Source organism: Portunus trituberculatus, chromosome 33, assembly GCF_017591435.1.
Source record: "Portunus trituberculatus isolate SZX2019 chromosome 33, ASM1759143v1, whole genome shotgun sequence".
Taxonomy (NCBI): Eukaryota; Metazoa; Arthropoda; class Malacostraca; order Decapoda; family Portunidae; genus Portunus; species Portunus trituberculatus.
In genome coordinates this window covers 10,005,196-10,032,695 of record NC_059287.1, presented here as the reverse complement: position 1 = coordinate 10,032,695, position 27,500 = coordinate 10,005,196, and the positions used below count along the sequence as shown (strand labels likewise).

The window sequence follows — 27,500 nt, the reverse complement described above, 5'->3', positions numbered from 1 at the left end:
CTGTATTCCCATCTTCCTATGACCTGAAGTTTCAAGACATTTATCCAATTCTTTTATGCAACTTCCTCGTATCTACTCGGGGATTGGCATCGAAGTGGGTCTTTTTGTTTAATCGTTTTTATTGACCTTGCCGAGTTTTTCCCTTACATTAAAAAAAAGATCATAATTAGGCCTTATGCTTTCACCTCAAATTGACCTACTGCTGCTGCTGCTGCTGTTGCTGCTGCTACTGCTGCTACTGCTACTGCTACTGCTACTACTACTACTACTACTACTACTACTACTACTACTACTACTGTTGCTGCTGGTGCGGGTGCTGGTGGTGCTGATGTTCTGGTGCTGGAGTTGTTGGTGCCGGTGCTGGTGCTGGTGGTGCTGGTGCTGGTGCTAGTGGTGCTGGTGATTGTGCTGGTGGTCGTGGTGCTGGTGCTGTTGGCGCCGGTGCTGGTGCTGGTGGTGCTGGTGCTGGTGCTGGCTGTGCTGGTTCTGATGCTGGTGGTGCTGATGCTGGTGCTGATGCTGTTGGTGCCGGTGCTGGTGCTGGTGATGCTGGTGCTTGTGCTGGTAGTGCTGGTGCTTGTGCTGGTGGTGCTGGTGCTGGTGCTGGTGCTGTCGGTGCCGGTGCTGGTGCTGATGGTGCCGGTGCTGGTGCTGGTTGTGCTGGTGCTGGTGCTGGTGCTGTTGGTGCTGGTGCTGGTGGTGCTGGTACTGGTGCTGGTGCTGTTGGTGCCGGTGTTGGTGCTGGTGGTGGTGGTGCTGTTGCTGGTGGTGCCGGTGCTGGTGCTGGTGGTGCTGGTGTTGGTGCTGGTGGTGTTGGTTCTGGTGCTGGTGGTGCTGGTGCTGGTGGTGCTGGTGGTACTGGTGCTGGTGCTGGTGCTGATGCTGTTGGTGCCGGTGCTGGTGCTGGTGGTGCTTGTGCTTGTGCTGGTGGTGCTGGTGCTTGTGCTGGTGGTGCTGGTGCCGGTGCTGGTGCTGGTGGTGCCGGTGCTGGTGCTGGTGGTGACGGTGCTGGTGCTGGTGGTACCGGTGCTGGTGCTGGTTGTGCTAGTGCTGGTGCTGGTGCTGTTGGTGCTGGTGCTGGTGATGTTGGTACTACTACTACTACTACTACTACTACTACTACTACTACTACTACTACTACTACTACTACTACTACTACTACTACTGCTGCTACTACTACTACTACTACTACTACTACTACTACTACTACTACTACTTCTACTAATACTGCTACTATTACTACTACTACTAGTACTACTATTACAGAAGGGTGGTGATGATGGTGATGATGATGATGATACTGCCTGTTCTTTTTGGTTCTTGTTCTTGCTCTTTTTATTTTTGTTTTATTCGTTCTTATTCTTTTTATTCTAATATACTGCACTTCCCTTCACTTTCTTCACCCTTTCTTCGTCACTTCTGCAGGAGGGGCGTGGAGATGGCGCACTACGGACGCTGCACGATGCCCCGCCAGGAGGACTCTTGCCCTGACGAGTGTTCAGATACTGACGACGATGACTTTCCGGTTTGTGGGTCTGACGGGAACGCTTATCCCTCCTACTGCGAGATGAAGCGACGCACTTGTGGCCAGAAGTAAGTGTGGTGTGGTGTGGTTAGGTTAGGTCAGGTAAGGTTTGGTGTGGCTTTGGGGTTAGGTTAGGTTAGTTTAGGTTTGGTTTGCGTTTAGTTTGGTTTGGTTTGATTTGGTTGCCTTTAATTTCTTTAGGTTAGGTTAGGTTTGGATTGGATTAGGCTGGATTGGGTTAGGTAGGGTTCAGTTGGACTTAATTTGTGCATCTATAAAACTAAATAATCTTTAACGAGCCTACTTTCGTCACTGAAATATATTGTTAGACAGACGCCCAATAAACTTGCTGAATAATTGGTAAATATTAGACTAGAAATGTTCATATGTTTGCATCTGTGAAAAATGTCCATTGACGTTTACTTTGATTAAACACAAAATCTGGATGCTAAACATACATCGAGACAAAAGAAAAAAAAAGAGAAACGCTAATATCTTATATCTTACATTTCTCTTGATTTGATTGGGTTTAGTTTGATTTGGTTTGGTTTGGCTAACTGTGATTGGATTAGGGTAGAGTTCCCGTCAGTGGGGGAAGAGTGAGTGCGGCGCCAGTATACCAGTGAAAAGTAGATCGTCTATCCGGCGGTCGCCCCTCATTAACCACCATAAATACATTGATACAGAGGCCTCTCCTGCACGTTTGCCTTGCTTCCTCATGAAACACAGCGCTCCCTTTAGACAGACACACAGGTAAGTAGGTTGATTGGTAGGTAGGTAGGCAGATATGAAGATAGATAAGTAAGTAGAGTGATAGATAGACATGCAAAAATAATACTGGTTTTGGAGTAAGTATTTAATTTTTCACTAGTTTCACCATTCTCCTTTAATTCATCACAGTATCCTCCTCACAAATAGGAACTTCATGATTCCTCACACTAGAAACTGACCGGGAATTGCCTTGATCTCCTTAGAGTGGTCCCCGTGGCGCTGCATCACTGTGAGGCCACCAAACACTGCTTGACTCGCTGCGGGAAAGAGAAAAGAGCTGTGTGTGCCTCGGATAACAAGATCTACATGAACGCCTGCGACATGAAAGCCAGGAACTGCGGGTGAGAGAGAGAGAGAGAGAGAGAGAGAGAGAGAGAGAGAGAGAGAGAGAGAGAGAGAGAGAGAGTTGTTTTGGCAGTGATCTTGCTTTCACCTTCTCATACTGACCTACTAGTACTAGTACTTCTATTACTACTACTACTACTACTACTACTACTACTACTACTACTACTACTACTACTACTACTACTACTACTAGTACTATTATTGATAATAATAATAATAATAGTGATAATAATAATAATGATAATAATAATAATAATAATAATAATAATAATAATAATAATAATAATAATAATAATAATGATAATAATAATAATGTTGATAATAATAATAATGATAATAACAATGATAATGATGATAACGATGATGATGATAATAACAATAATAATAATAATAATAATAATAATTATTATTATTATTATTAATTATAATAATAATAATATATAATAATAATAATGATAATAATAATGATAATAATAATAATAATAATAATAATTATAGTAATAATAACAACAACAACAACAACAACAACAACAACAGCAACAGCAACGACAACAACAACAATAATAATAATAATAATAATAATAATAATAATAATAATAATAATAATAATAATAATAATGATAATAATACCACCACCACCACCACTACTAAGTCACTATTTCCCTCCCCAGCAAACACGTGTACCAGGTCCCAATGCATCGGGGCCTCGTTGGCTTTAACTTCATGCGGTGCTACAAGATCTGCCCCCCAATGTTTGACCCAGTGTGCGGGACGGACGGCAAGACATACAGCAATGAGTGCTTCCTGGAGATGGAAAAGTGCCGGTCACGCAGTCTGGGCAGAAGTCTCGTGTCCCGCGTGTATGACGGGCGCTGCGGTCACCCCGTCCCTAAACCCAAGCTGTATATGTTTAGATAAGGCCCGTGAGTTTGGATTTGCTGTGTGTGGAGTTGGTTAGTGTGTGTGTGTGTGTGTGTGTGTGTGTGTGTGTGTTTGATTTGATTTGATTTGATTCTCTCTCTCTCTCTCTCTCTCTCTCTCTCTCTCTCTCTCTCTCTCTCTCTCGTTAAATGGACGAAAATTAGGCGTTATTATTTCCAATTTGAGAATAATACTGGTCAAAAGTTAATTTCCTGATAACAAATCATGCTTAAACAAAAATAGTTGTAGTGTCTTTAATTGGATGTTTTAGTGTTATTTATTTATTTATTTATTTGAGCTTTTCATAACGTGAATGGAAGAATAATCCTAAGAACGAGGAATAACAGGGTGAGTTGGTCAGTTTACTAGATATCCGTTCTCCATTCTTGTTATGCTTACCATTTCGTATTTTGTTTTCTATCACTTATCTATTTCTCATTATGTCTATACAATGTAGTTTATTATTCTCGCATCTTGTTTATTTTATTTTAGCTGCTCATTTTCTAGTTTTCTTTTTCAATTATAAAAAGAAAATGAATATTTGTGGAGGCCAAACTATACGATGACAGTATTTTATAGACTAAGACCACACTGTTTATCGTCTTTGCATATTGTTATCTTTACGTAGTGGTTCAGTTACTTGTTGATGTTGTTGCTGCTCGCCTTAGTAGTGGTGGGTTTTGTTCTACGTAGGCATCAAGTGAGAAACGCCATAGTAGAAGTAGTGGTTATCCTGTTTTTGTTATAATGTTATTTGTTACTGTTACTATTACGTACTATCGTTGGTATTAGCAGCGTTGTTGTTGTTCCTTGTGTTTGTGCAATAAATATTTACTACTTCAGTGCCACTTTGTTTCTGAGAGGGTACGGTGTGTGTGCGTGTGGTGATGGTTATAGATTAAGTAGTAGTAGTAATAGTAGTAGTAGTAGTAGTAGTAGTATGTCTGTTCTGAGGGTTTTACGAGGAACGATCAACTAACATCACCATCTATTTCCTTGGCCTAAGTACCATCATTACCACCTTCATCACTCACCACCACTACCACCACCATCATCCTTGAAACGCCAAGGATTAAGGTAACAACGCATGCAGCCTCAAGGAAAGGCGCAATTCCGCCTGTTATCTCCGTCCATTCCTACAGAGCCTCGGTTCAGTCTCTCTCTCTCTCTCTCTCTCTCTCTCTCTCTCTCTCTCTCTCTCTCTCTCTCTCTCTTTAAATCTTTTATCTTTTTCTTATCTTTCGTCTTTCTTTTGACTTTCCATTCTTCTGTTTCCTTCCACCACCATCACTACCTGCATCACCACCACAACCAGCACACTTACTGACCCTACCCCCCTGCCACGCCCATCCATCACCTACCCTCAACTGGGTTCAGAATTTTTAGTGGATTTCTTATTTGACGCATTTTTTTTCTTTCTTTTCTCCTTTTCTTTTTCATAAGGAATGGCTACCAATTGTGTGAAAGACAGTAAGTCATTCTTTTAACAACACTTCATTGATTTTATTTATTTATTTCTTCATTTATTTTAACTTAGCTGCATGATATTAGATAATAGTGAAAACTATACTGTGTGTGTGTGTGTGTGTGTGTGTGTGTGTGTGTGTGTGTGTGTGTGTGTGTGTAGACTTTTACAGATGAACTATAATTACATGGTATTCAAAGCGACGGGTTACGACAGGCAGAAAACTGTTTAAACAATCGTAAATAATCAGTGGAAAAGCATCCAACTGGACTGATGTAAGTAGCAGAGTGCCACAAGTATCAGTCTTAGGACCTGCTCTCTTCCTTGTGTGTTTAAACTATATAAATAATGGTGTTACTGCTGTAATATCGAAGTTTCGTAATGATGCAAAAAATAACGAATGCTTTAGTCTCTAACGAACAAGTAAACGAAATGTAGAAAAACCTTAACAAGTTGTCAGAGTGGGGGCCAACCTGGCAAATGAATTCCAATGCAGGAGAGTGCAGAGTAGCTCACACAGGGTTTCGAAACAAGAGAGAGAATTATACTTTAAATAGTATCCAACTTGAAAGTGTAGACAACGGAATTGATCGAGGAGTAACAATACCGAGGAGCTTCAAACCTAGCTATCAATGTTCAGAAACCATGAAGACGAATGAAATAATTGTCTTAATCTGCAGATCTCTTGTGCAGCGAGGCCGAGGTAGGACGAGAGGCATGGAATTAGCAAGATCAGAACAGTTAGCTTGAAAGCAGCGGTAAAAGGAAGGAGAGAGAGAAAAAATGCTCTAACACCAGGCAGCTAAGATAAAATAAATTAATAAATAAGATCAACGAAGTGTTGTTGAAAGAATGACTTACTGTCTTTCACATAATTCGTAGACATTCCTTAAGAAAAAGAAAATGAGAACAAAATGAAAAAAAAAAAACTGTCAAACAAGAAGTTCACTCAAAATTCTAAACTCAGTGGAAAGTTGAACGCACACACACACACACACACACACACACACACACACACACACACACACACACACACACACACACACACACACACACAGTATAATTTTTCATTATAATCGCTTTATTGGAAGAAAATGCTAAGATTTGTCAGTAATCAGATAATTATTACAAAAGATATTCAGAGAGAGAGAGAGAGAGAGAGAGAGAGAGAGAGAGAGAGAGAGAATTGTACCAGTAAAGGATATCCTGTCCTTTCTGAATGTCAAGAGAACGTAGTGTTTGATTTTACCCTTGGTGTGTTTCACTGTTCATCTGCTGCAGTCTCTGACGAGACAGCCAGACGTTACCCTACGGAACGAGCTCAGAGTTCATTATTTCCGATCTTCGGATAGGCCTGAGACCAGGCACACACCACACACCGGGACAACAAGGTCACAACTCCTTGATTTACATCCCGTACTTACTCACTGCTAGGTGAACAGGGGCTACACGTGACAGGAGACACACCCAAATATCTCCACCCGGCCGGGGAATCGAACCCCGGTCCTCTGGTTTGTGAAGCCAGTGCTCTAACAACTGAGCTACCGTGTGTGTGTGTGTGTGTGTGTGTGTGTGTGTGTGTGTGTGTGTGTGTGTTTGGGTTGCAGGCTATGATGTGTGTGATAAGTTTGGGGTACGGCTTGGCAGTGACTTTGTTGTTGTTGTTGTTGTTGTTGTTGTTGTTGTTGTTCTGTTTTTATCATTCTTCATTGTTAATATTTTCTTTCACTCGAAACGTCATATTCATTTATCTATATATCAATCTATTTATCGATCCGTCTGTCCATCTCTCTCTCTCTCTCTCTCTCTCTCTCTCTCTCTCTCTCTCTCTCTCTCTCTCTCTCTCTCTCTCTGATCACTGTCGCTGCTGTTAGTGAGGGGACTGATTGGCGACGTAGTGTACCACAAAGGTTTATTAAATACAACAGACTATAACTTCTATGACTATTATTAAACATCTCAGGGTCGCTCATCCACTACATTTAAAAAACACCTACTTGAAGATACACAGATTTGTAGAGTTTTCTCTTATGGCTTTAGACACAGAATACAAGATATTTTTATTACTGATAGGGCAACCACACTTGAGAACCCGACTATTCATCTCAGTGTCCTTGGAAAATAATCACAGTGAGACCAGAGCGCTTCTGAAACCCTGATAGAATCTGTGGCCTCTCGTCAACCTTAAGACAATGCTGTCCTGCACCTTGACAATAGCCAGACGCCACTGAGAGCCACGGGAATGAACAGCAAAAACCTAAGACGTTTTATTACTTCTTGTTATTATTGTTATTATTATTATTATTATTATTATTATTATTATTATTATTATTATTATTATTATTATTATTATTATTACTTAAGTTTACAAAACATAACGGCCATAACAATTTTGCTCTTCAGTCTAGTCCATTGAGCTCGCGGCTGCTTATGGACACTGCTTTACTTGTTTGTGAAAGCAGTCGTGTCAAGCGGTATCAAAATGGTTAATACTAAGAACAGTGACATCAATAATGATGATAGTTCATTATTCTACATGCTACTATTCAAAAATTTTACTAATACAGGGGAGAATGGAAACTGGTCGGTAATTCGAAAGCAGGGACTGATTACCTTTTTTATATATTGGAACTACTATGAAAAAGATGATCAGACGTTTTATTACTTGTGGATATATTTCAGTCGCCCGGTGGGACTAAAGGAAGCTCAGTCGTGGCACTGTTCTCAGTTCGGTAATGCTTAAACGTCACTTTTATAGTGTGTGTGTGTGTGTGTGTGTGTGTGTGTGTGTGTGTGTGTGTGTGTGTGTGTGTGTGTGTGTGTGTGTGTGTGTGTGTGTGTGTGTGTGTGTGTGTGTTTGTGTGTGTGTGTGTGTGTAATAATAATATAATAATAATAAACGGTTTATTAGTTAGGCAATGTAAAAAATTACACTGAAAATGTACAGGGGGGGTGGGACATTACCACAATGAACTAAAAAAGCTTAACCTAACTATGGATAAACTTAACCTAGAATTCACTTATTTATTTAAGGCTCGCACAATAGTGGGCACCGCGCTAAGTCGGTACCGATCAGTGCGCGGTGCTCTCAAGGGCGCCACGCGATTATGGTGTCGGGTGGCGCGAGCAGGGGGAGGCACGTCGGGGGATAGCAGGTGGCGGAGACGTGGATGACACAGCAGTCCTTCCCCAAATTTTTCCAAGGCTTCCTGGTGTCTTGTGGCCAGCCTCGGCAGACTCAGGCAGGTCAGGGCGTCCTCGTAGGAGCTGTAGGCAGGCCCAAGGATGACCCTGAACGCCCTCCTCTGAACCCTCTCCAGCTGTTGTCGTTGTGTGAGGTTCAGGGAGGAGGACCACGCTGTGTGTGTGTGTGTGTGTGTGTGTGTGTGTGTGTGTGTTAAAGTAATAATTAGGGTTTTTTAGCCATTGGGACATGTAGCTGTGCAGCGATAGTGACATAGGGTCTTCCTATGTCCTATTTTTGGTGTGTCTCATTAATTTCTTATTTATCTTCTTAGTGCCATGGAGGTTTTTGTGCCACTGAATAAGTGAATCCTTTCGGGCTACGTCTTTTCTCATAATACTGACTGTTCGAGGAAGGAAAGTCTCGCCAGAGGTCCAGCTGGGTTTTCTGTATTGGCCTTTTTGGTTCTTAGGGATCATCATCTCCATTCTAAAGAAGAAATAAATTCATGAAAGGAAGCGCTGCTGAGTGTGAGTAGTGGGACAACTCTGACGCAGAGACGCAACCACTGAGACAAAATACACGTGCCTAGCGCCGGGTATAATAAACTCACTAATATACATACGTAGGTGTATGCGTTCATATCCTTACAAAATACAAAAGTTAAGATTTTAGTGTTTTGCTCTTTCACCGTTTTATACTGGGAGGTTGTCTCAGCCAAAGCTTAAATAACTCTTAGAATAAATACAAGTCCTAACAGAAGTCTGAGACAGACTCTAAGAATCTTAATTCCTGTATGTTTGTGAATGTCTTCCTTCATCTGTCCTTCAGATTAGAGGTGTAGATGAGCAGGGACACACACACACACACACACACACACACACACACACACACACACACACACACACACATTTATCGTTTAATGGGTTTGCGTAAGGGTGGTGGCGGTGCTGGCTTCCCTTTGCCGAGTATAGGTTTGTTGGCACTGGGTGGCGGTGGTGGAGGCCGTACGCTGATGTCCTCCAGTTCGTCATACAGGTCTTCGCCCTTATCTGGTGACGGGAGTGGTACTGGCATCTGAGGTCTGTTGACGGTGGGTGGCGATGGGGCGTGAAACTGTGGGCTCATGTCCCCTGGGTCGTCGTAGACTTCTTCAAGTGGTGGCGGCGGTGGCGGCAGTGCATCGCGGGAATCTTGTTTACTGTGCTTCATTACTGGCGGGAGAAAGTTTGATTTATCGCGAAATCTGTCTTTGATGCTGAGAGACAGCGAGGGCTTACTTGATTGGGATTTTTTTGGTAAGGCACATGAAGGCCTTGGCGCTACTCCTGGCTGAGGAGCCGTTTCGGCAGGAGCGGATGGCAAATCTGACAGTACTTCGTCATAATACTCATCCGGACTCGTTCCATGGGGCACATTCAGTAGGGGGCGGTTGGGCGGAGCTGGCATAGCCTTTTGTGAGTCTTGCTTGTTGCAGAGTGAATATGTGTTCTTCTCTACCTGCGGTGGGAAATGTTCTTTGGTGAGTAGTATATCGGTATCCAGGCTTTTCCGGGAAAAGAACTTTTTGTTGACGAAGTACGTCAGAGCTGCGGTTGCCACGCAGCCCACCACGAGACCGACAGCCACACCGATGGCGATCCACCCCATGGGCGCCACCCAGGGACCCTTCAAGAATGACAGTGGGTACACCAGGAAGGAAGCGTCTTTAAAAGTGAAAGAGATATTAGGATGGTTTCCGAACGTCACCTTGTGTATCAATAAATTGGTCTCTGACATTATTTCAATGGAGTCATCGTAAAAAGTGTGCATATTTCCGAATTGCAAGTAGAGGCTTGCTCCACTCAGCACCTGTATACCGAGTGACTCTACTACATCAATCATAACTTCAAGTTTCAGGCTGCCTCTTAAAACTCGGATGCCATCGGGGTACACACGGCCGACTGTCAGCTTCTGTATCAGAGGATTCTTATAGTTGTTTTTGTATATGAAACTTTTAACGTAACCTAGGGTGCAGTCTGTCATCTCGAAGTGAAAGTCACCGTCAATCTCCAACGAAGTCACCTGTTCAATTGTTGAATTAACTAAAGTCGACTTTTTTTCGTAAACAGTCAAAGATACTTCCTCGACGGTAGAGTCTTCAAGATCAAACTGAGTCACTCTTGGAAGGATCACCTTCTCTGCCTGGGAAGAGATCATCCGCACCTGGGTCACGCCGCCAATAACGTTGACGCCTTTGCAGTTGTTAAGAATGAGTATAATCCCGCAGTCGTCTTCACGTTTCTCGGTGACCACTCGTGACGCGTTGTAGATGTGCAGCTCCCTGCTCTTTTTGCTGCACTTAGGATGCTGCAGGATAATGCTGTTCCCCTTCCCGTAAATTTCTGCTTTGGTGAAGTTCATCCAGTCAAACTTAAGCACTTCGTACGCCTGAGAGAGAGAGAGAGAGAGAGAGAGAGAGAGAGAGAGAGAGAGAGAGAGAGAGAGAGAGAGAGAGAGAGAAGAGGGGGGGGAAATTGCGTTCTTATAATTTCACTCATTGCATGTCCACGTAAAATTTTTTTTTTCCTTCCTTACCCTTCTTCTCGATATATAAGTGAATTTCACACACACACACACACACACACACACACACACACACACACACACACACACACACACACACACACACGCACACACTTTGCCTGATAGGAGTTTGCAGGTGAAAGAGGTCTCTGTCCATGTACACTCCGATGAGGTGTAAGGATGAATTATTTCGCTGTGTATACCCTTCGTTGCCACCAAGAGTGTCGCGGCCGCCGCTACCCTGGTGTGGGAAGGGAGGAGAGGGGAAGTGAATGACGCATAGAGAGTGAGTGACACAGGGCGAGGCTGAGTGATTGTAGTAGACTCAATTATATTAAGTGTTTTTTTTTTTTATTGAAGAAGGAAGAGCTGGCCAAGAACTACACAAAGAGTAAAAGATGATAATAAATACATAAATTAATAGATAAATAAAGAAATAAATAAAGGCCCACTTAGAATGCCAGTTCCCATGCAGGCTAATGTTGTTCTACTACTACTACTACTACTACTACTACTACTACTATTACCACTACCATCACCATTACCACCACCATCACCACCGCCAACCATAGCCACAAGAAGCTAGAATAACTTAGAATAACAAATCTTATAATCCACTCACCAAATCAGTGTTAGAGAGGAGGTCCAGATCTTTACCCGCCCTTCGGTTCCTGGTAGGGGGCGAGGGCGCGGCATCCTGAGACCGCACAAGGAGGACGGTGAAGGAGGTGAAGGAAAAGTGCTTGAACTGGCAAGAACAATGGACAAACAAGCCTTGCACTTCTTACGGTTAAGCTTCAACTGTTAGCCTATACTTACGCACACAGTATACAGTGGCAACGTCTCTTGTTTACAGGAAATGACTCTCTCTCTCTCTCTCTCTCTCTCTCTCTCTCTCTCTCTCTCTCTCTCTCTCTCTCTCTCTCTCTCTCTCTCTCTCTCTTCTCTCTCTCTCTCACCCAGTAACGTAAGTGTACGATAATTATTAGGCGATGACTTACTGAACGCAGATATATGAAAAAAATTACGGTAGAGAGAGAGAGAGAGAGAGAGAGAGAGAGAGAGAGAGAGAGAGAGAGAGAGAGAGAGAGAGTTGGGGGCCAGTCAATAAGGTGGTGTTGACGTTGGGTGGAAAGAAAGCGTATAAAAGATAACGAAAAGAGAATTCTGACCAAGGAGTAGAAATGTCATCTGGAGGTTCTTGTCTTTTAATATGTTACTGATAGGAAATCGACCTTTGCTCTATAACCACCACTACCATTTCCACCACCACCACTACCACTTCCACCACCACTACTACCACTTCCACCACCACCACCACCCCCACCACCAACACCACCACCACCATTACTACAACTACTACTACTACTACTACTACTACTACTACTACTACCCTACTACTACTACTGTTACTACTACTACATCTACTACTTGGAATATATATGCAAAAGTGGTGTAAGATTTTCTTATATCGGCGAGTCACTTGTATTCTTAAAAATATGAGTCAAATGTGAGTCAGATAAGATCCCATGCCTGTGTGTGTGCGTGTGTGTGTGTGTAAGTAAGTAAGTAAGTAAGTAAGTAAAGGTTTATTGCCCATTAGCATAAATACATTTGAGAAAGACATGTTTACAAACGAAAAGAAAAATGGCAGAGACTGTCAAGCCGAAGCTTCCCGACAGTCATATTTATGTACATAACTATGATTATTGTTTACACCAACACCAATTTGCAATATTTTAGGTAAATTGCCTAAAGAATCATTTAGGTAACTAGAATAGTAATAATAACAACCATATCTAATAATGACAAGAACAAAGCTAAGCAAATCACAATAAACATACTGCAAATTCAAAAACGATCACGAAAGGAAATTAACACCGCATACTACAATATCACATTAGAAGATACATCTATAAAAATCTGTTTGTTATACATGGTAAAGGCAAAGAGGAAGGGAAAATCTTAGATAGAAATGTTTGTTTTGCATTTAAATGTTAAATTTAAAATATCATGTATTTTGGCAGTTATACAAGTATGTCTTCAAAGATTTTTTAAAAGTGGACAAGTTATCATTATAAAGAAGTGTTTTTATTTGAAAAGGTAATAAATTCCATATTTTGTTTAAAAAGAGTCGTTCTGAATTGCGGGCACATGAGATTGACATTATTACCCCGAATATTGTATGATGTCTGTACCAATTTGAAAGGTTGAGCTCCGGAATATTGTGTAAAGTACTTATAAATACTTAACAATAGGAAATGTTTATGAATATTTGAAAAAGTAAGAAAATTGTGTTCATTATATATGTTGCGTGTTGATTCAAACCTATTCAAATGAAAAACACATCTAAATATTTTATTTTGAGCAATAGTAATTTTCTTAATGAAAGACTGCCAAGTACACGCCCAGATTGCTACGCAATAGGTGAGGTGGGGTAACAGAGGGTGTAATAAATACTAGTGAGTGATTCAATTGTGAGACTATTACGAACTCTAAACAAAATACCACACATCCTTGATAATTTATTTGTAACAAAAGAAATCTGTTTATTCCAATTAATATTTTCATCTATATAGACACCCAAAAATTTTGTGAATTCTACTCTGTTCAATATGTTTCCTGCAATAGTAACAGGGGGAAACTCATGATGTACAGAGCGATTTTGGAACAGTATGTAATTTGTTTTTGCAATATTTAAGCTCAAACTATTTATTTTAGTCCAATGATAATTTTTTCTTAATTCTGTAGCCAAATCTGTGTGAAGATTGTTAATATTTGAGTTGTTTAACAATAAATTTGTATCATCAGCATATATAGTGTATTTGAATTTAGAACTAACATTGACAATATCATTTATATAAATGAGGAAAGAGTTGGTCCTAATATAGAACCTTGCGGTACACCCTTGTTAATTGCCCTGAAGGAAGAATGTGTGAAATTGCAATATACAGATTGTAACCTATTGCTCAAGTAATTTTCAATTAGTTTTAGAGGGATACCTCTAACGCCATAGTGGTTCAGTTTGTTTAGCAGAATTTTGTGATTCAAAGTATCGAAAGCTTTGGATAAGTCCAAAATACTCCTATTAAATATTGCTTTTCCTCTAGGAAGTGATACACATTAGAGGTGAACTGAAAAATAGCAGTTTCTGTGGAACGGCGTGCCCTAAACCCATGTTGATAGTCTGTGAGTAGATTATTATCTTCAAGATATTTAATAAGGCGTGCATTAATAACTATTTCAAAGACTTTACTGAAGGCGGGAAGTATAGAGATTGGTCTGTAATTTTCTATATCTGATTTATTACCTGATTTGAGCAAAGGTATAACTTTGGCTTTTTTCAGTGCCTCAGGGAAGACTCCTGTTCTTAATGTTTGATTCACTATGTGGGTCAATGGAATGATTATGGCACTTACTGTCCGTTTCATAACAAGTGGGGAAATTTCATCATATCCACAGGAGGATGTTTTAAATGCCTTAATACATTTTTCAATTTCTAAATTTGTGGCTGGATATAAAAACATCGAAAAATTTGGAGAACATTGTAAATTATCTAAAAATTCACTACCAGTAGTTTCTGTTATTTGCCCTCCTGCTTGTAGAAAGTGTTCATTAAATTTATCTGGAATGTTAGAGCAAACTGGTTTGAGTTCTATTACTCTATTTGTACCATCTGCCGATCTACCAAGTATGTTGTTTATTGATTGCCAGTGGGACTTAGGGTTGCCTTGATTAGCTACTAATTGGTCTTGGTAGTACTTTTTCTTAGCTTCCTTTAAGAGTGATGTTAGTCTATTTCTATAAGTTCTGTATTGCTCTCGAAAGGTTAATGGCCACTTATATGCTAGTTTTTCAAGACGATGCTTTTCTTTGATACTTTTCCTTAACATGAACTTAATAGATTAACAATTCACTTTATATTACAATGTGTATAGTAAATAAGTGGAAAATAAATTAATAACAGATTATTTATAAAACACAAACTAGGGTTCTACTTATTTTTGTTACTTCGTAGATCTCTCTTACTGTCCTTTCGCTTGAGTGAAACAGCAGCAGCACCAGGCGAGGCTGACGGCTTAGGCGAGCCGCCAGGCTGTAGGGCGGGGAACGACGAACGAGCGTTGTCCTTGCTAGTCCACACTCCCGCCGCCTCGATGTTGACGACACCACCAGCAGTGACCGTGTTAGCAGAAATAGTCACCGAGCCTCCTCGCGCGCCGCTCGGCAAACTACCACCTACAGCACCCAGCACACCACCCGGCATGCCGCCACCCACAGCATCCCGCTCACCACCCTGCAGGCTGTCATCCATAGCACCCCGCGTGTTGTCACCCACAGCACCTGTAACCTCCGTCAGTCGTTGATCTTGTCGTCCAGCATCATCTTCATTAAGTCTCTCCCGTATGATAAGCTTTGTGTGACGGAAAAACGCTACCTTTCCGTCAGCCCTGGCTTGCTTATACAGGGGCATCTGAGCATTCTTCACAGCTAACGACGTTGAGGACATATCTTCATTCAAAAATATGTTGGTGCCCTTCAGATACCTCCCTCGCCTCAGTGCAGCGTCGCGATCACTGTAACGAGTGAAGCGGGCCACAACAGTGCGAGGTTTAGCGTCACGACGAGGTCCAACCCGGTGAGCCCGCTCCAATACAACACCAGGCAGCTGAAGCTTTGATTCTAGGAGAGATGTTACGGCGGCTGAGGTTGCTCCCATGTTTCATTTCTTTGTTCTTGCAGTCCACTGATCCGTAGGTTCTTCCGCCTGCTATAGTCTTCTTGATAAACTATTTTATCTTCCAGGTCTCTAATTTTAAGGGTAGATGAATCAAGTTGTTGGATTAGTTTATCAATTTGTATTTTATCTTCCTTCCTCTCTATCTTGTGTTCATTGACAAGAGATTTCAGCTCATCAACTTCGCGCTGGGAATATTCCAGGCTTGTAGTAAGGTCTGATACTTTGTTGTCGAGCTTATTTATTTGGTCTTGCATTTGTTTCACGACGGCATCCAGTGCTAACTTGTATGCTCGCTCCTGCGATTCAAGTAGCATCTTCAGAGTCGGTAAATCCATGGTAAGGGTCCAGCAGCAGTGACGTCACAAAACCCTTTTGCGCATGCGCGGGAAAGAGCAGATCGGCCAGGAGGGGCCTTAGACCCAAGTGCTTCCTTTAACCTGGCTAATAAGGCTAAATCAGATTCACTGCAGCACTTTCACTACCCTGGCTAGTCAACGGTGAGCTTATGTAACTTGCAGTAAAGGTCGTTGTCTTGCAGAAGCTGTGGAATCCTTGTAAATCTTGAAAAATAAGAGCAGCTTCAACACAGTGCTGGTGTAAACAAACGATGGCCGTCGTGTGTGTGTGTGTGTTTCCCTACTTTCATACTGACATGCATACAAGTACATGCACAAGCATTCACTCCAGCAAAATACTTCACTATTTATACATATTGGATATAAAACATGATTATAGTGGGCCTCACGGCAACTAATAGGGCCCGCAGATGGCAGCTGCGTTGCCCCGTGCTACGGCAAGGCTAATGCGTTGCCGCAGCCAAGCCAACTGTGTGTGTGTGTGTGTGTGTGTGTAAGCGTGTGTGTGTGTGAGTTTGTGTGTGTTATATGCAAGAGGTTAAACCAGCCAAGGGCAATAAAAGTCCCATTTGCAATGCCAAATCCCTTAAAGAATTATATAGAATTAAAGTCAGGGACATATGTCTTGAAACCTCCCTCTTAAAAGAAGTCAAGTTTTAGGAAGATGGAAATACAGAAATAAGCAGGGAGTTCCAGATTGTGTGTGTATGCGCGCGTTTTGTATTTATGTGTGTGTGTGTGTGTGTGTGTGTGTGTGTGTGTGTGTGTGTATGTATTTGTGCTAAAGGGTGCGGAAAGCTAGAATACTGATGAATAAATAGATGAATATAAATGAATAAAAATTCGAACCAGATGAAGGATTGTAATGAGAAGGAAAATATTTGGTAAGTTATATGTATACTGTATATTCATTGTTCATACTTTGTTGTTGTTGTTGTTGTTGTTGTTGTTGTTGTTGTTGTTGTTGTCGTTGTTTTTGTTGTTGTTTTGTTGTTGTTGTTGTTGTTTTTGTTGTTGTTGTTGTTGTTGTTATTTTGTTATTTTTGTTGTTGTTGTTGTTTTTGTTGTTGTTGTTGTTGTTGTTGTTGTTGTTGTTGTTGTTGTTGTTGTTGTTGTTGTTGTTGTTGTTATTTGTTATTTTGTTATTTTGTTGTTGTTGTTGTTGTTGTTGTTGTTGTTGTTGTTGTTGTTGTTGTTGTTGTTGTTGTTGTTGTTGTTGTTGTTGCTGCTGTTGTGGTTTTTCTTCTCCAACTTTTTCATCTTCTTTCTTCTTCATCATCTTTTCTCCTCGTACTTCAACTTCTCTTTCTCCCTCACTGTCTTACTCACGATCACCATCACCATCACCGCCACCACCATCGTTAATACCCTGTTAATTCCCTTAGTGTTCCTACTGATTCTCTTCTAGTGTCCCGTTCTCTTGATACAGGGTTGGCGGCTGGCGACAATTCGGGGGAGGATTGTATTGAAACTTGTCCGAGGGAGCTGGAACCCGTGTGTGGCTCAGATGGGGTCATATACTCCAGTGTGTGTCATATGAAGAAGGAGAACTGCAATAAAGGTGTGTATATTTTCTTTATTTTTTTTTTACGTAGGGAAGAGGGCCAGCCAAGGGCAAAAAAAAAAAAGAAAGTTAGAAAAAAGCCCACTTGATCAAGGCGCTGGCTCTCCAAAGAGTAGAAAAAGTGCCAAAACCGTCAGCCAGAATTAGGGGAGCAAATGTCTCGATACCTCCCTCTTAAAAGAAGACAAGTTGTAGGAATTTGGAAATACAAATGCAGGGAGGGAGTTCCAGAGTTTACCAATGAAAGGGATGAATGATTGAGCGTACTGGTTAACTCTTGCATTAGGGAGTTGGACAGAATAGGGATGAGAGGAAGAAGAAAGCCTTGTGCAGCGTGGCCGCAGGAGGAGGGGAGGCATGCAGTTAGCAAGATCAGTGGAACAGTTACCATGAAAATAGCGATAAAATATAGAAAGGGATGCAACATTTCGGCGGTGAGAAAGAGACTGAAGACAGTTAGTCAGAGGAGGGAGTTGATGAGACGAAGAGCTTTCGATTCCACCCTATCAAGCAAAGCTGTGTGACTGGAACCCCCAAACATGCGAAGAGTACTCCATACAGGGCGAGAAAAACTGGCGGAGACGCCTCAGAACACCTAACTTCATAGAAGCTGTTTTAGCAAGAGATGAGATGTGAAGTTTCCAGTTAAGATTATGAGCAAAGGACAGACCGAGGATATTCATTGTGGAAGAGGAGACAGTTGAGTGTCATTGAAGAAGAGGGATAGTTGTCTGGAAGGTTGTGTCGAGTTGATAGATGGAGGAATTGAGTTTTGAGGCATTGAAAACTACTAGATTTTCTCTGCCCCAATCGGAAATTTTAGAAAGATCGGAAGTCAGGCGTTCCGTGGCGTCCCGCGTGATCTGTTAATTTCCTGAAGGGTTGGACGTCTCTGAAAGAACGTGGAAAGATGTAGGGTGGTATCATCAGCGTAGGAGTGGATAGGGCAAGAAGTTTGGTTAAGAAGGTCATTAATGAATAATAGAAAGAGAGTGGGTGACAGGACAGAACCCTGAGGAACACCACTATTAATAGGTTTAGGAGAAGAACAGTAGCCGTCTACCACAGCAGCAATAGAGCGGTCGGAAAGGAAACTTGAGATAAAGTTGCAGAGAGAAGGATAGAAGCCGTAGAGGGCAGTTTTGAAATCAAAGCTTTATGCCAGACTCTATCAAAAGCTTTTGATATGTCTAACGCAACAGCAAAAGTTTCACCGAAATCTCTAAAAGAGGATGACCAAGACTCAGTAAGGAAAGCCAGATCACCAGTAGAGCGACCTTGACGGAAGCCATACTGGCGATCAGACAGAAGATTGTGAAGTGACAGATGTTTGAGAATCTTCCTATTCAGGATAGATTCAAAAACTTTAGACAAGCAAGAGATTAAAGCTATAGGACGGTAGTTTGAGGGGTTAGAACGGTCACCCTTTTTAGGAACAGGCTGAATGTAGGCGAACTTCCAGCAGGAAGGAAAGGTAGAAGTCGATAGACAAAGTTGGAAGAGTTTGGCCAGGCAAGGTGCAAGCACAGAAGCACAGTTTTTGAGAACAATAGGAGGGACCCCATCAGGTCCATAAGCCTTCCGAGGGTTTAGGCCAGCAAGGGCATGGAAAACATCATTACGAAGAATTTTGATTGTAGACATGAAATAGTCAGAGGGAGGAGGAGAGGAGGACAAGCCCAGAATCGTCCAAGGTGGAGTTGTGAGCAAAGGTTTGAGAAAAGAGTTCAGCTTTAGAGACAGAAGAGATGGCAGTGGTGCCATCAGGATGAAATAAAGGAGGAAAGATGAAGAAGTGAAGTTATTTGAGATGTTTTTGGCTAGATGCCAGAAGTCACGAGGAGAGTTTGAGTTTGAAAGATTTTGACATTTCCTATTTATGAAAGAGTGTTTGGCAAGTTGAAGAACAGACTTGGCATGATTCCGGGCAGAGATATAAAGTGCATGAGATTCAGGAGATGGAAGGCTCAAGTACCTTTTGTGGGCAACCTCTCTATCATGTATAGCACGAGAACAGGCTGAGTTAAACCAAGGTTTAGAAGGTTTAGGTTGAGAAAAGAATGAGGAATGTACGCCTCCATGCCAGATACTAACACCTCTGTTATGCGTTCAGCACAAAGAGATGGGTCTCTGACACGGAAGCAATAATCATTCCAGGAAAATCAGCATAATACCTCCTCAGGTCCCCCAACTGGCAGAGGCAAAACGCCAGAGGCACCTTCGCTTTGGGGATCCTGCGGAGGATTGGAAAAATAGGACAAGATACAGAAATGAGATTGTGATCGGAGGAGCCCAACGGAGATGAAAGGGTGACAGCATAAGCAGAAGGGTTAGAGGTGAGGAAGAGATCAAGAATGTTGGGCGTGTCTCCAAGACGGTCAGGAATACGAGTAGGGTGCTGCACCAGTTGCTCTAGGTCATGGAGGATAGCAAAGTTGAAGGCTAGTTCACCAGGGTGGTCAGTGAAGGAGAGGAAAGCCAAAGCTGGTGGTGAACATTGAAATCTCCAAGAATGGAAATCTCAGCGAAAGGGTAGAGGGACAGAATGTGCTCCACTTTAGAAGTTAAGTAGTCGAAGAAATTACTATAGTCAGAAGAGTTAGGGAGAGATAAACAGCACAGATGAATTTAGTTTGAGAGTGACTGTTAAGTCGTAGCCAGATGGTGGAAAATTCGGAAGACAAGAGCGTGGGCACGAGAGAAAGTTAAGTCGTTGCGTACATAGACGCAACATCCAGCTTTGGAATGAAAATGAGAATAGAGAAAGTAGGAGGGAATAGAGAAGGGGCTACTGTCTGTTGCCTCAGACAGCTGTGTTTCGGTGAGGAAAAGAAGATGAGGTTTAGTAGAGGAGAGGTGCTGTTCCACAGATTGAAAATTAGATCTAAGACCGCGAATGTTGCAGAAGTTAATGTAGAAAAAGTTGAGGGAGGTGTCAAGGCATTTGTGGTCTTCAACAGGAGAGGTGTCCGACCTGGGGATATTTTTGGTCCCCTCCCCAGAGGGGGACTCTGAGGCGTTGCTCATTTTGGGTCCCATTTTTCTTTTAAATTTTGATTTGGAGTGAAGGATGTAAGTGTGGTAAGTGCATGTAGTTTTGTGCTTACCCTCTTGTCTTGATACTTTTTACCTGATCTTTGTATGTAAAAGAGGAAATCTGGTCAAAGGCAACAAAAACGATTAAACAAAAGGGCACATTTAGATGCCAGTTTCTGAACAGGGAGTTAACCAAAAGATAGGGCTAAAAGTCTTGAAACCTTCCTCTCAAATGGGTTCAGGTTCTTCTTACTTGTTTGTAGTTATCTCTATGTTTTTTTCACCTTATTTCCCACTAACGCACCTCCCTCACTCATGTATTCCCTTCACCGGTGCGCGTGGCCACCCTCAGATGTGTATGTGGTGCCTAACGAACACTGCTCCAGATCGAAGGGAAGCATCTGCGCCCACAGCTGTGTCAACATTCAGGACCCAGTGTGTGACTCAGACAGCAGGACATACCTTAACCTGTGCATGCTGCGTGTGGAGACCTGCAGGTGTGTGTGTGTGTGTGTGTGTGTGTGTGTGTGTGTGTGTGTGTGTGTGTGTGTGTGGATGAATGATAGATGTCCGTAATATACATAGTTATGTGTGATTATTTTAGCATGTCACGTCTTAACTTTTATTTAAATTCTTAGTTCTTTTACTTATGTACTTTCCTTTCCTATGTTCCTTTCCTTCATACGCCTTTCTTCCTCCTTTCTTTTCGTTCGTACAGTTAGGGTTAGTTATAGGTTAAAACCGCCGTGGTACAGTGGAACCATGCATGTTCTGGGGTCCGAGGGGTCTCCAAGCGCACGGGTTCGAATCATGTCCACGGTCCGAGTTTAGGTTGGGCTTCCTCACTTGGGGCAACGGTTTCTTAGCGGGTGGGCTTTGAAATAGGAGGTACCCCAAAAAGTACCCCCTTTAGCCCATAAATTCCCGAGAAAAGCCCACATGGTATTAAAAAAGTAAAAAGTTAGGTTAGATTAGGTCGGGTTAGGTTAGGTTCTACGTTCACCAATCCCCAAAACCCCGGCAGGTCTGGCATCGAGTTCGCGTACTTCGGGGTGTGTTCCCAGGATGACAACGACGCAGAGAAGAATGACTGCCCGGCGGACTGTTCCTCGGCGCCACGAGACGGCCCCATCTGCGCCTCTGACGGAAATGTGTACAACTCTACCTGCGACATGCGATACCGTACCTGCGGGTGAGTGTGTGTGTGTGTGTGTGTGTGTGTGTGTGTGTGTGTATGAGTGTGTGCGTGGTGTGTGTGTGTGTGTGTGTGTGTGTGTGTGTGTGTGTGAGTGTGTGTGGCTGGTACAACATTATTTCCTGTTCCCTTCCTCTTCCTCCTCCTGCATACTTCCTTTTCTTCTTCTCTTCCTTAGTGCCTGCTCTATAGTCTTTCTTGCTTTCTATGGCTTTCTTGTAGCCCATTTTTGTTCTCTCTCTCTCTCTCTCTCTCTCTCTCTCTCTCTCTCTCTCTCTCTCTCTCTCTCTCTCTCTCTCTCTCTCTCTCTTTTTTTTTTATTTTTTTATTTAAACAAAACTTAATACAAAGGAACATGTACCCAAAGGCGCACTGTCGTGTGCTACCTATTCTAAGGGTACTACAATCTATTTCTCTACAATATTTACAAGATTTAAAAATAGATAATATACAAGATGGTCAGCATGTAAATGGAGCACTATTCGTTTCACTTCACTAGCACTATTCACGCACTGCACTACACTGAGTGTCACGTCACAAAGAGTGTCAGAGGAGTTGGCAGTGTCTGTCTCCACTTATGTGCCATCAGTTTGACACTGTGAGTGTTCATCTCCTGGACGTGAGGCACCGCGGCCGTGAACAAGTTCCACATCCTGGAGACGCGTCCTGCGAAGGTGCGTTGATGCTGACACCCGTGGGATCGCGGCACCTCTACGGCGTCACCACCATTGAGCACCGTTCTCGTGCTCCGTGCGGTGACTCTTAGAGGATGACGCAGCCCTGCCAGATGTGGCACTCTTTGCACCTGTGCCTTATGGAACACTACGATCGCCGCCACGTCTCTGCGGTGTTCCAGTGAATCAAGGGGACGCTCAGGCTCTGGGTGAGGTGGTAGTGCAGCATCTACTAGCCGTATGGCGCGGCGTTGGATGCTGTCCAGTCTCCTTCTGTGTGTGGCGGCACAGGACATCCAGGAGAGAGCTGCGTATTCAAGGTGGGGCCGCACCTGTGCCTTGTACAGCAGCAGTCTCCCCTTCCTGTCGAGGAAACTGGCGATCCTTCTGAGAGCGGAGATCCTGTGAGAGGCTTTCTTGGCAATGGTTTTGACATGCCTGTCAAACCTCAGCCCTCGATCCACCTCCACTCCAAGTATCTTGACGTCATCTTGGAGTGGGAGAGCAGCAGCGCCAAAGACAACTTTCCTGCCATTGCTGCCATGGCGGCTGGGGACCGAGAGACAACCATTGCTTGTGTCTTCTCCGGCGCGAATGTCACTTGCCAGCGAGCACCCCACTCCTTTATCACTCGTAGCTGCTGATTGATGGCCTCAGCAGCCCGCCCACTGTCCTGGCGTGGATAGGTATAGGAGAGGGTGCAGTCATCAGCATAGGCCATGACTCCTGGCAGTAGCTGGAGAAGATCATCCACGTAGATATTCCACAGGAGTGGGCCAAGAATTGAACCCTGTGGCACTGATGCCTCCACAGGCAGGGACTCAGATGTTTGCCCGTTGACAACCACCTTGAGGCTTCTGTCCTGCAGGTAATTTCCCAAGAGTCGTAGCAAGCCACCCTGGATGCCTTTAGCACGAAGCTTTTCTAGTAATCCGTTGTGCCATACTTTATCAAAAGCTCCTGCTATGTCCAAAGCAACCACTATAGTGTCCTTGCCGTCGTCGAGGGCGTCCTGCCAATGCCTGGTGAGAAGCATCATTAGGTCGGAGGTTGACCTTCCAGGTCTGAACCCAAACTGTTGGTCTGAGAGGAGGGCATTGTCCTTGAGATGTCTACACACCACCTCTGCCACGACCCTCTCAAACACTTTACCCACCACTGACAACAGGGATATGGGTCTCTCTCTCTCTCTCTCTCTCTCTCTCTCTCTCTTCTCTCTCTCTCTCTCTCTCTCTCTCTCTCTCTCTCTCTCTCTCTCTCTCTCTCTCTCTCTCTCTCTCTTTTTTTTTCTATTTCTCTCTCTCTCTCTCTTTTTTTTTTTAACAAAACTTATGTGTACCCAAAGGCGCACTGTCGTGTGCTACCTATTCTAAGGGTACTACAATCTATTTCTCTACAATATTTACAAGACTTAAAAATAGATAATATACAAGATGGTCAGCATGTAAATGGAGCACTATTCGTTTCACTTCACTAGCACTATTCACGCACTGCACTACACTGAGTGTCACGTCACAAAGAGTGTCAGAGGAGTTGGCAGTGTCTGTCTCCACTTATGTGCCATCAGTTTGACACTGTGTGTGTTCATCTCCTGGACGTGAGGCACCGCGGCCGTGAACAAGTTCCACATCCTGGAGACGCGTCCTGCGAAGGTGCGTTGATGCTGACACCCGTGGGATCGCGGCACCTCTACGGCGTCACCACCATTGAGCACCGTTCTCGTGCTCCGTGCGGTGACTCTTAGAGGATGACGCAGCCCTGCCAGATGTGGCACTCTTTGCACCTGTGCCTTATGGAACACTACGATCGCCGCCACGTCTCTGCGGTGTTCCAGTGAATCAAGGGACGCTCAGGCTCTGGGTGAGGTGGTAGTGCAGCATCTACTAGCCGTATGGCGCGGCGTTGGATGCTGTCCAGTCTCCTTCTGTGTGTGGCGGCACAGGACATCCAGGAGAGCTGCGTATTCAAGGTGGGGCCGCACCTGTGCCTTGTGCAGCAGCAGTCTCCCCTTCCTGTCGAGGAAACTGGCGATCCTTCTGAGAGCGGAGATCCTGTGAGAGGCTTTCTTGGCAATGGTTTTGACATGCCTGTCAAACCTCAGCCCTCGATCCACCTCCACTCCAAGTATCTTGACGTCATCTTGGGTGGGAGAGCAGCAGCGCCAAAGACAACTTTCCTGCCATTGCTGCCATGGCGGCTGGGGACCGAGAGACAACCATTGCTTGTGTCTTCTCCGGCGCGAATGTCACTTGCCAGCGAGCACCCACTCCTTTATCACTCGTAGCTGCTGATTGATGGCCTCAGCAGCCCGCCCACTGTCCTGGCGTGGATAGGTATAGGAGAGGGTGCAGTCATCAGCATAGGCCATGACTCCTGGCAGTAGCTGGAGAAGATCATCCACGTAGATATTCCACAGGAGTGGGCCAAGAATTGAACCCTGTGGCACTGATGCCTCCACAGGCAGGGACTCAGATGTTTGCCCGTTGACAACCACCTTGAGGCTTCTGTCCTGCAGGTAATTTCCCAGAGTCGTAGCAAGCCACCCTGGATGCCTTTAGCACGAAGCTTTTCTAGTAATCCGTTGTGCCATACTTTATCAAAAGCTCCTGCTATGTCCAAAGCAACCACTATAGTGTCCTTGCCGTCGTCGAGGGCGTCCTGCCAATGCCTGGTGAGAAGCATCATTAGGTCGGAGGTTGACCTTCCAGGTCTGAACCCAAACTGTTGGTCTGAGGAGGGCATTGTCCTTGAGATGGCTACACACCACCTCTGCCACGACCCTCTCAAACACTTTACCCACCACTGACAACAGGGATATGGGTCTGTAGTTTTTGGGTCCGTCCTGGAGCTTTTTGTGTGCAGGAACTACTCGAGCCTCCTTCCACACTGAAGGCCAGACGTTTTCCCGTACACAAGTTGTGAACTTGGGTGAGAGGGCAGCCAGTTCCTGGGAGCATCGCTTCAGCAGGTGCGGGCTGATGTCATCAGGGCCGGTGGCTTTCTGTGTGTCCAGCCCCGCAATAATCGCTTCACCTGCTGATGCGTCACCTCCACCATGGTGACAGTCTTCTCACTCTGCCACGACCCTCTCAAACACTTTACCCACCACTGACAACAGGGATATGGGTCTCTCTCTTCCTCTCTCTCTCTCTCTCTCTCTCTCTCTCTCTCTCTCTCTCTCTCTCTCTCTCTCTCTCTCTCTCTCTCTCTCTCTCTCTCTCTCTCTCTCTCTCTCTCTCTCTCTCTCTCTCTCTCTCTCTCTCTCTCTCTCTCTCTCTCTCTCTCTCTCTCTCTCTCTCTCTCTCTCTCTCTCTCTCTCTCTCTCTCTCTCTCTCTCTCTCTCTCTCTCTCTCTCTCTCTCTCTCTCTCTCTCTCTCTCTCTCTCTCTCTCTCTCTCTCTCTCTCTCTCTCTCTCTCTCTCTCTCTCTCTCTCTCTCTCTCTCTCTCTCTCTCTCTCTCTCTCTCTCTCTCTCTCTCTCTCTCTCTCTCTCTCTCTCTCTCTCTCTCTCTCTCTCTCTCTCTCTCTCTCTCTCTCTCTCTCTCTCTCTCTCTCTCTCTCTCTCTCTCTCTCTCTCTCTCTCTCTCTCTCTCTCTCTCTCTCTCTCTCTCTCTCTCTCTCTCTCTCTCTCTCTCTCTCTCTCTCTCTCTCTCTCTCTCTCTCTCTCTCTCTCTCTCTCTCTCTCTCTCTCTCTCTCTCTCTCTCTCTCTCTCTCTCTCTCTCTCTCTCTCTCTCTCTCTCTCTCTCTCTCTCTCTCTCTCTCTCTCTCTCTCTCTCTCTCTCTCTCTCTCTCTCTCTCTCTCTCTCTCTCTCTCTCTCTCTCTCTCTCTCTCTCTCTCTCTCTCTCTCTCTCTCTCTCTCTCTCTCTCTCTCTCTCTCTCTCTCTCTCTCTCTCTCTCTCTCTCTCTCTCTCTCTCTCTCTCTCTCTCTCTCTCTCTCTCTCTCTCTCTCTCTCTCTCTCTCTCTCTCTCTCTCTCTCTCTCTCTCTCTCTCTCTCTCTCTCTCTCTCTCTCTCTCTCTCTCTCTCTCTCTCTCTCTCTCTCTCTCTCTCTCTCTCTCTCTCTCTCTCTCTCTCTCTCTCTCTCTCTCTCTCTCTCTCTCTCTCTCTCTCTCTCTCTCTCTCTCTCTCTCTCTCTCTCTCTCTCTCTCTCTCTCTCTCTCTCTCTCTCTCTCTCTCTCTCTCTCTCCGTCCACAAACATACAGGCAGGACCATTGAAGGATGTTTGCCTCCTCATCTCTCATTTCAGGCAGCGCGTGGTGGCTACTCTCCTGAAGCACTGCCGCACCACCAGACACTGCAACGACGTGTGCTTCTACTCCTTCAAGGCAGTGTGCGCCTCTGATGGCAGGATCTACAATAATGAGTGTCAGATGAAGAAGAGAAACTGCGGGTAAGTCTGGGGTAGTGTTAAAAATGCTTTGTTCTCTTACCGTGACTGTTTTTACTAGGTTATATAATGAATCACTGTGTTCTCAAGAGTGTTTTCTTTTCTTTTTGTAGATAATGTGGTGATTTTGTTAATTTGTCACTATGTAAACGAAAAATTAAACAAAGAACCAAAGTAACATATCAATAAAAATGTCTCACACAAAATAATACTTGATGCAAAGTGAATAATTCATGATACGAAATGAAATGGATAGATTCAAAATAGTGCATGATATCCTCTGCACACACACACACACACACACACACACACACACACACGGCCCGGTAGCTGAGTGGTTAGAGCGCTGGCTTCACAAGCCAGACGACCGGGGTTCGATTCCCCGGCCGGGTGGAGATATTTGGGTGTGTCTCCTTTCACGTGTAGACCCTGTTCACCTAGCAGTGAGTAGGTACGGGATGTAAATCGAGGAGTTGTGACCTTGTTGTCCCGGTGTGTGGTGTGTGCCTGGTCTCAGGCCTATCCGAAGATCGGAAACAATGAGCTCTGAGCTCGTTCCGTAGGGTGACGTCTGGCTGTCTCGTCAGAGACTGCAGCAGATCAAACAGTGAACACACACACACACACACACCGCGTAGTGTAGTGGTTAGCACGCTCGACTCACACTCGAGAGGGTCCGGGTTCGAATCCCGGAGGCGACGAGGCAAATGGGCAAGCCTCTTAATGTGTAGCCCCTGTTCACCTAGCAGTAAATAGGTACGGGATATAACT

At 44.0% G+C, this 27,500-nt stretch overlaps 2 protein-coding genes across 2 annotated transcripts in view; one reads left to right on the top strand and one right to left on the bottom strand.

Annotated features, from left to right (window-relative positions):
* The window catches only part of LOC123512306 (agrin-like), a gene marked incomplete at its 5' end in the record, with an annotated part of 39,695 nt that overhangs the window by 1,479 nt on the left and 10,716 nt on the right, over nt 1–27,500 (top strand). The window contains 10 exon segments of the mRNA XM_045268642.1: nt 1,282–1,593; nt 2,500–2,637; nt 3,313–3,553; nt 9,689–9,897; nt 14,914–15,131; nt 15,320–15,355; nt 17,303–17,434; nt 20,826–20,970; nt 21,498–21,665; nt 26,589–26,732. Of these exon segments, the coding sequence (XP_045124577.1) occupies nt 1,282–1,593; nt 2,500–2,637; nt 3,313–3,553; nt 9,689–9,897; nt 14,914–15,131; nt 15,320–15,355; nt 17,303–17,434; nt 20,826–20,970; nt 21,498–21,665; nt 26,589–26,732 (1,743 nt within the window).
* On the bottom strand, nt 8,301–11,620 carry LOC123512209. Its single transcript, XM_045268455.1, has 3 exons — nt 11,399–11,620; nt 10,891–11,017; nt 8,301–10,641 (listed from the first exon to the last, which is right to left on the bottom strand). Exons 1-3 carry the CDS (start codon nt 11,470–11,472, stop codon nt 9,124–9,126), a joined length of 1,719 nt encoding a protein of 572 aa, XP_045124390.1. The 5' UTR covers nt 11,473–11,620; the 3' UTR covers nt 8,301–9,123.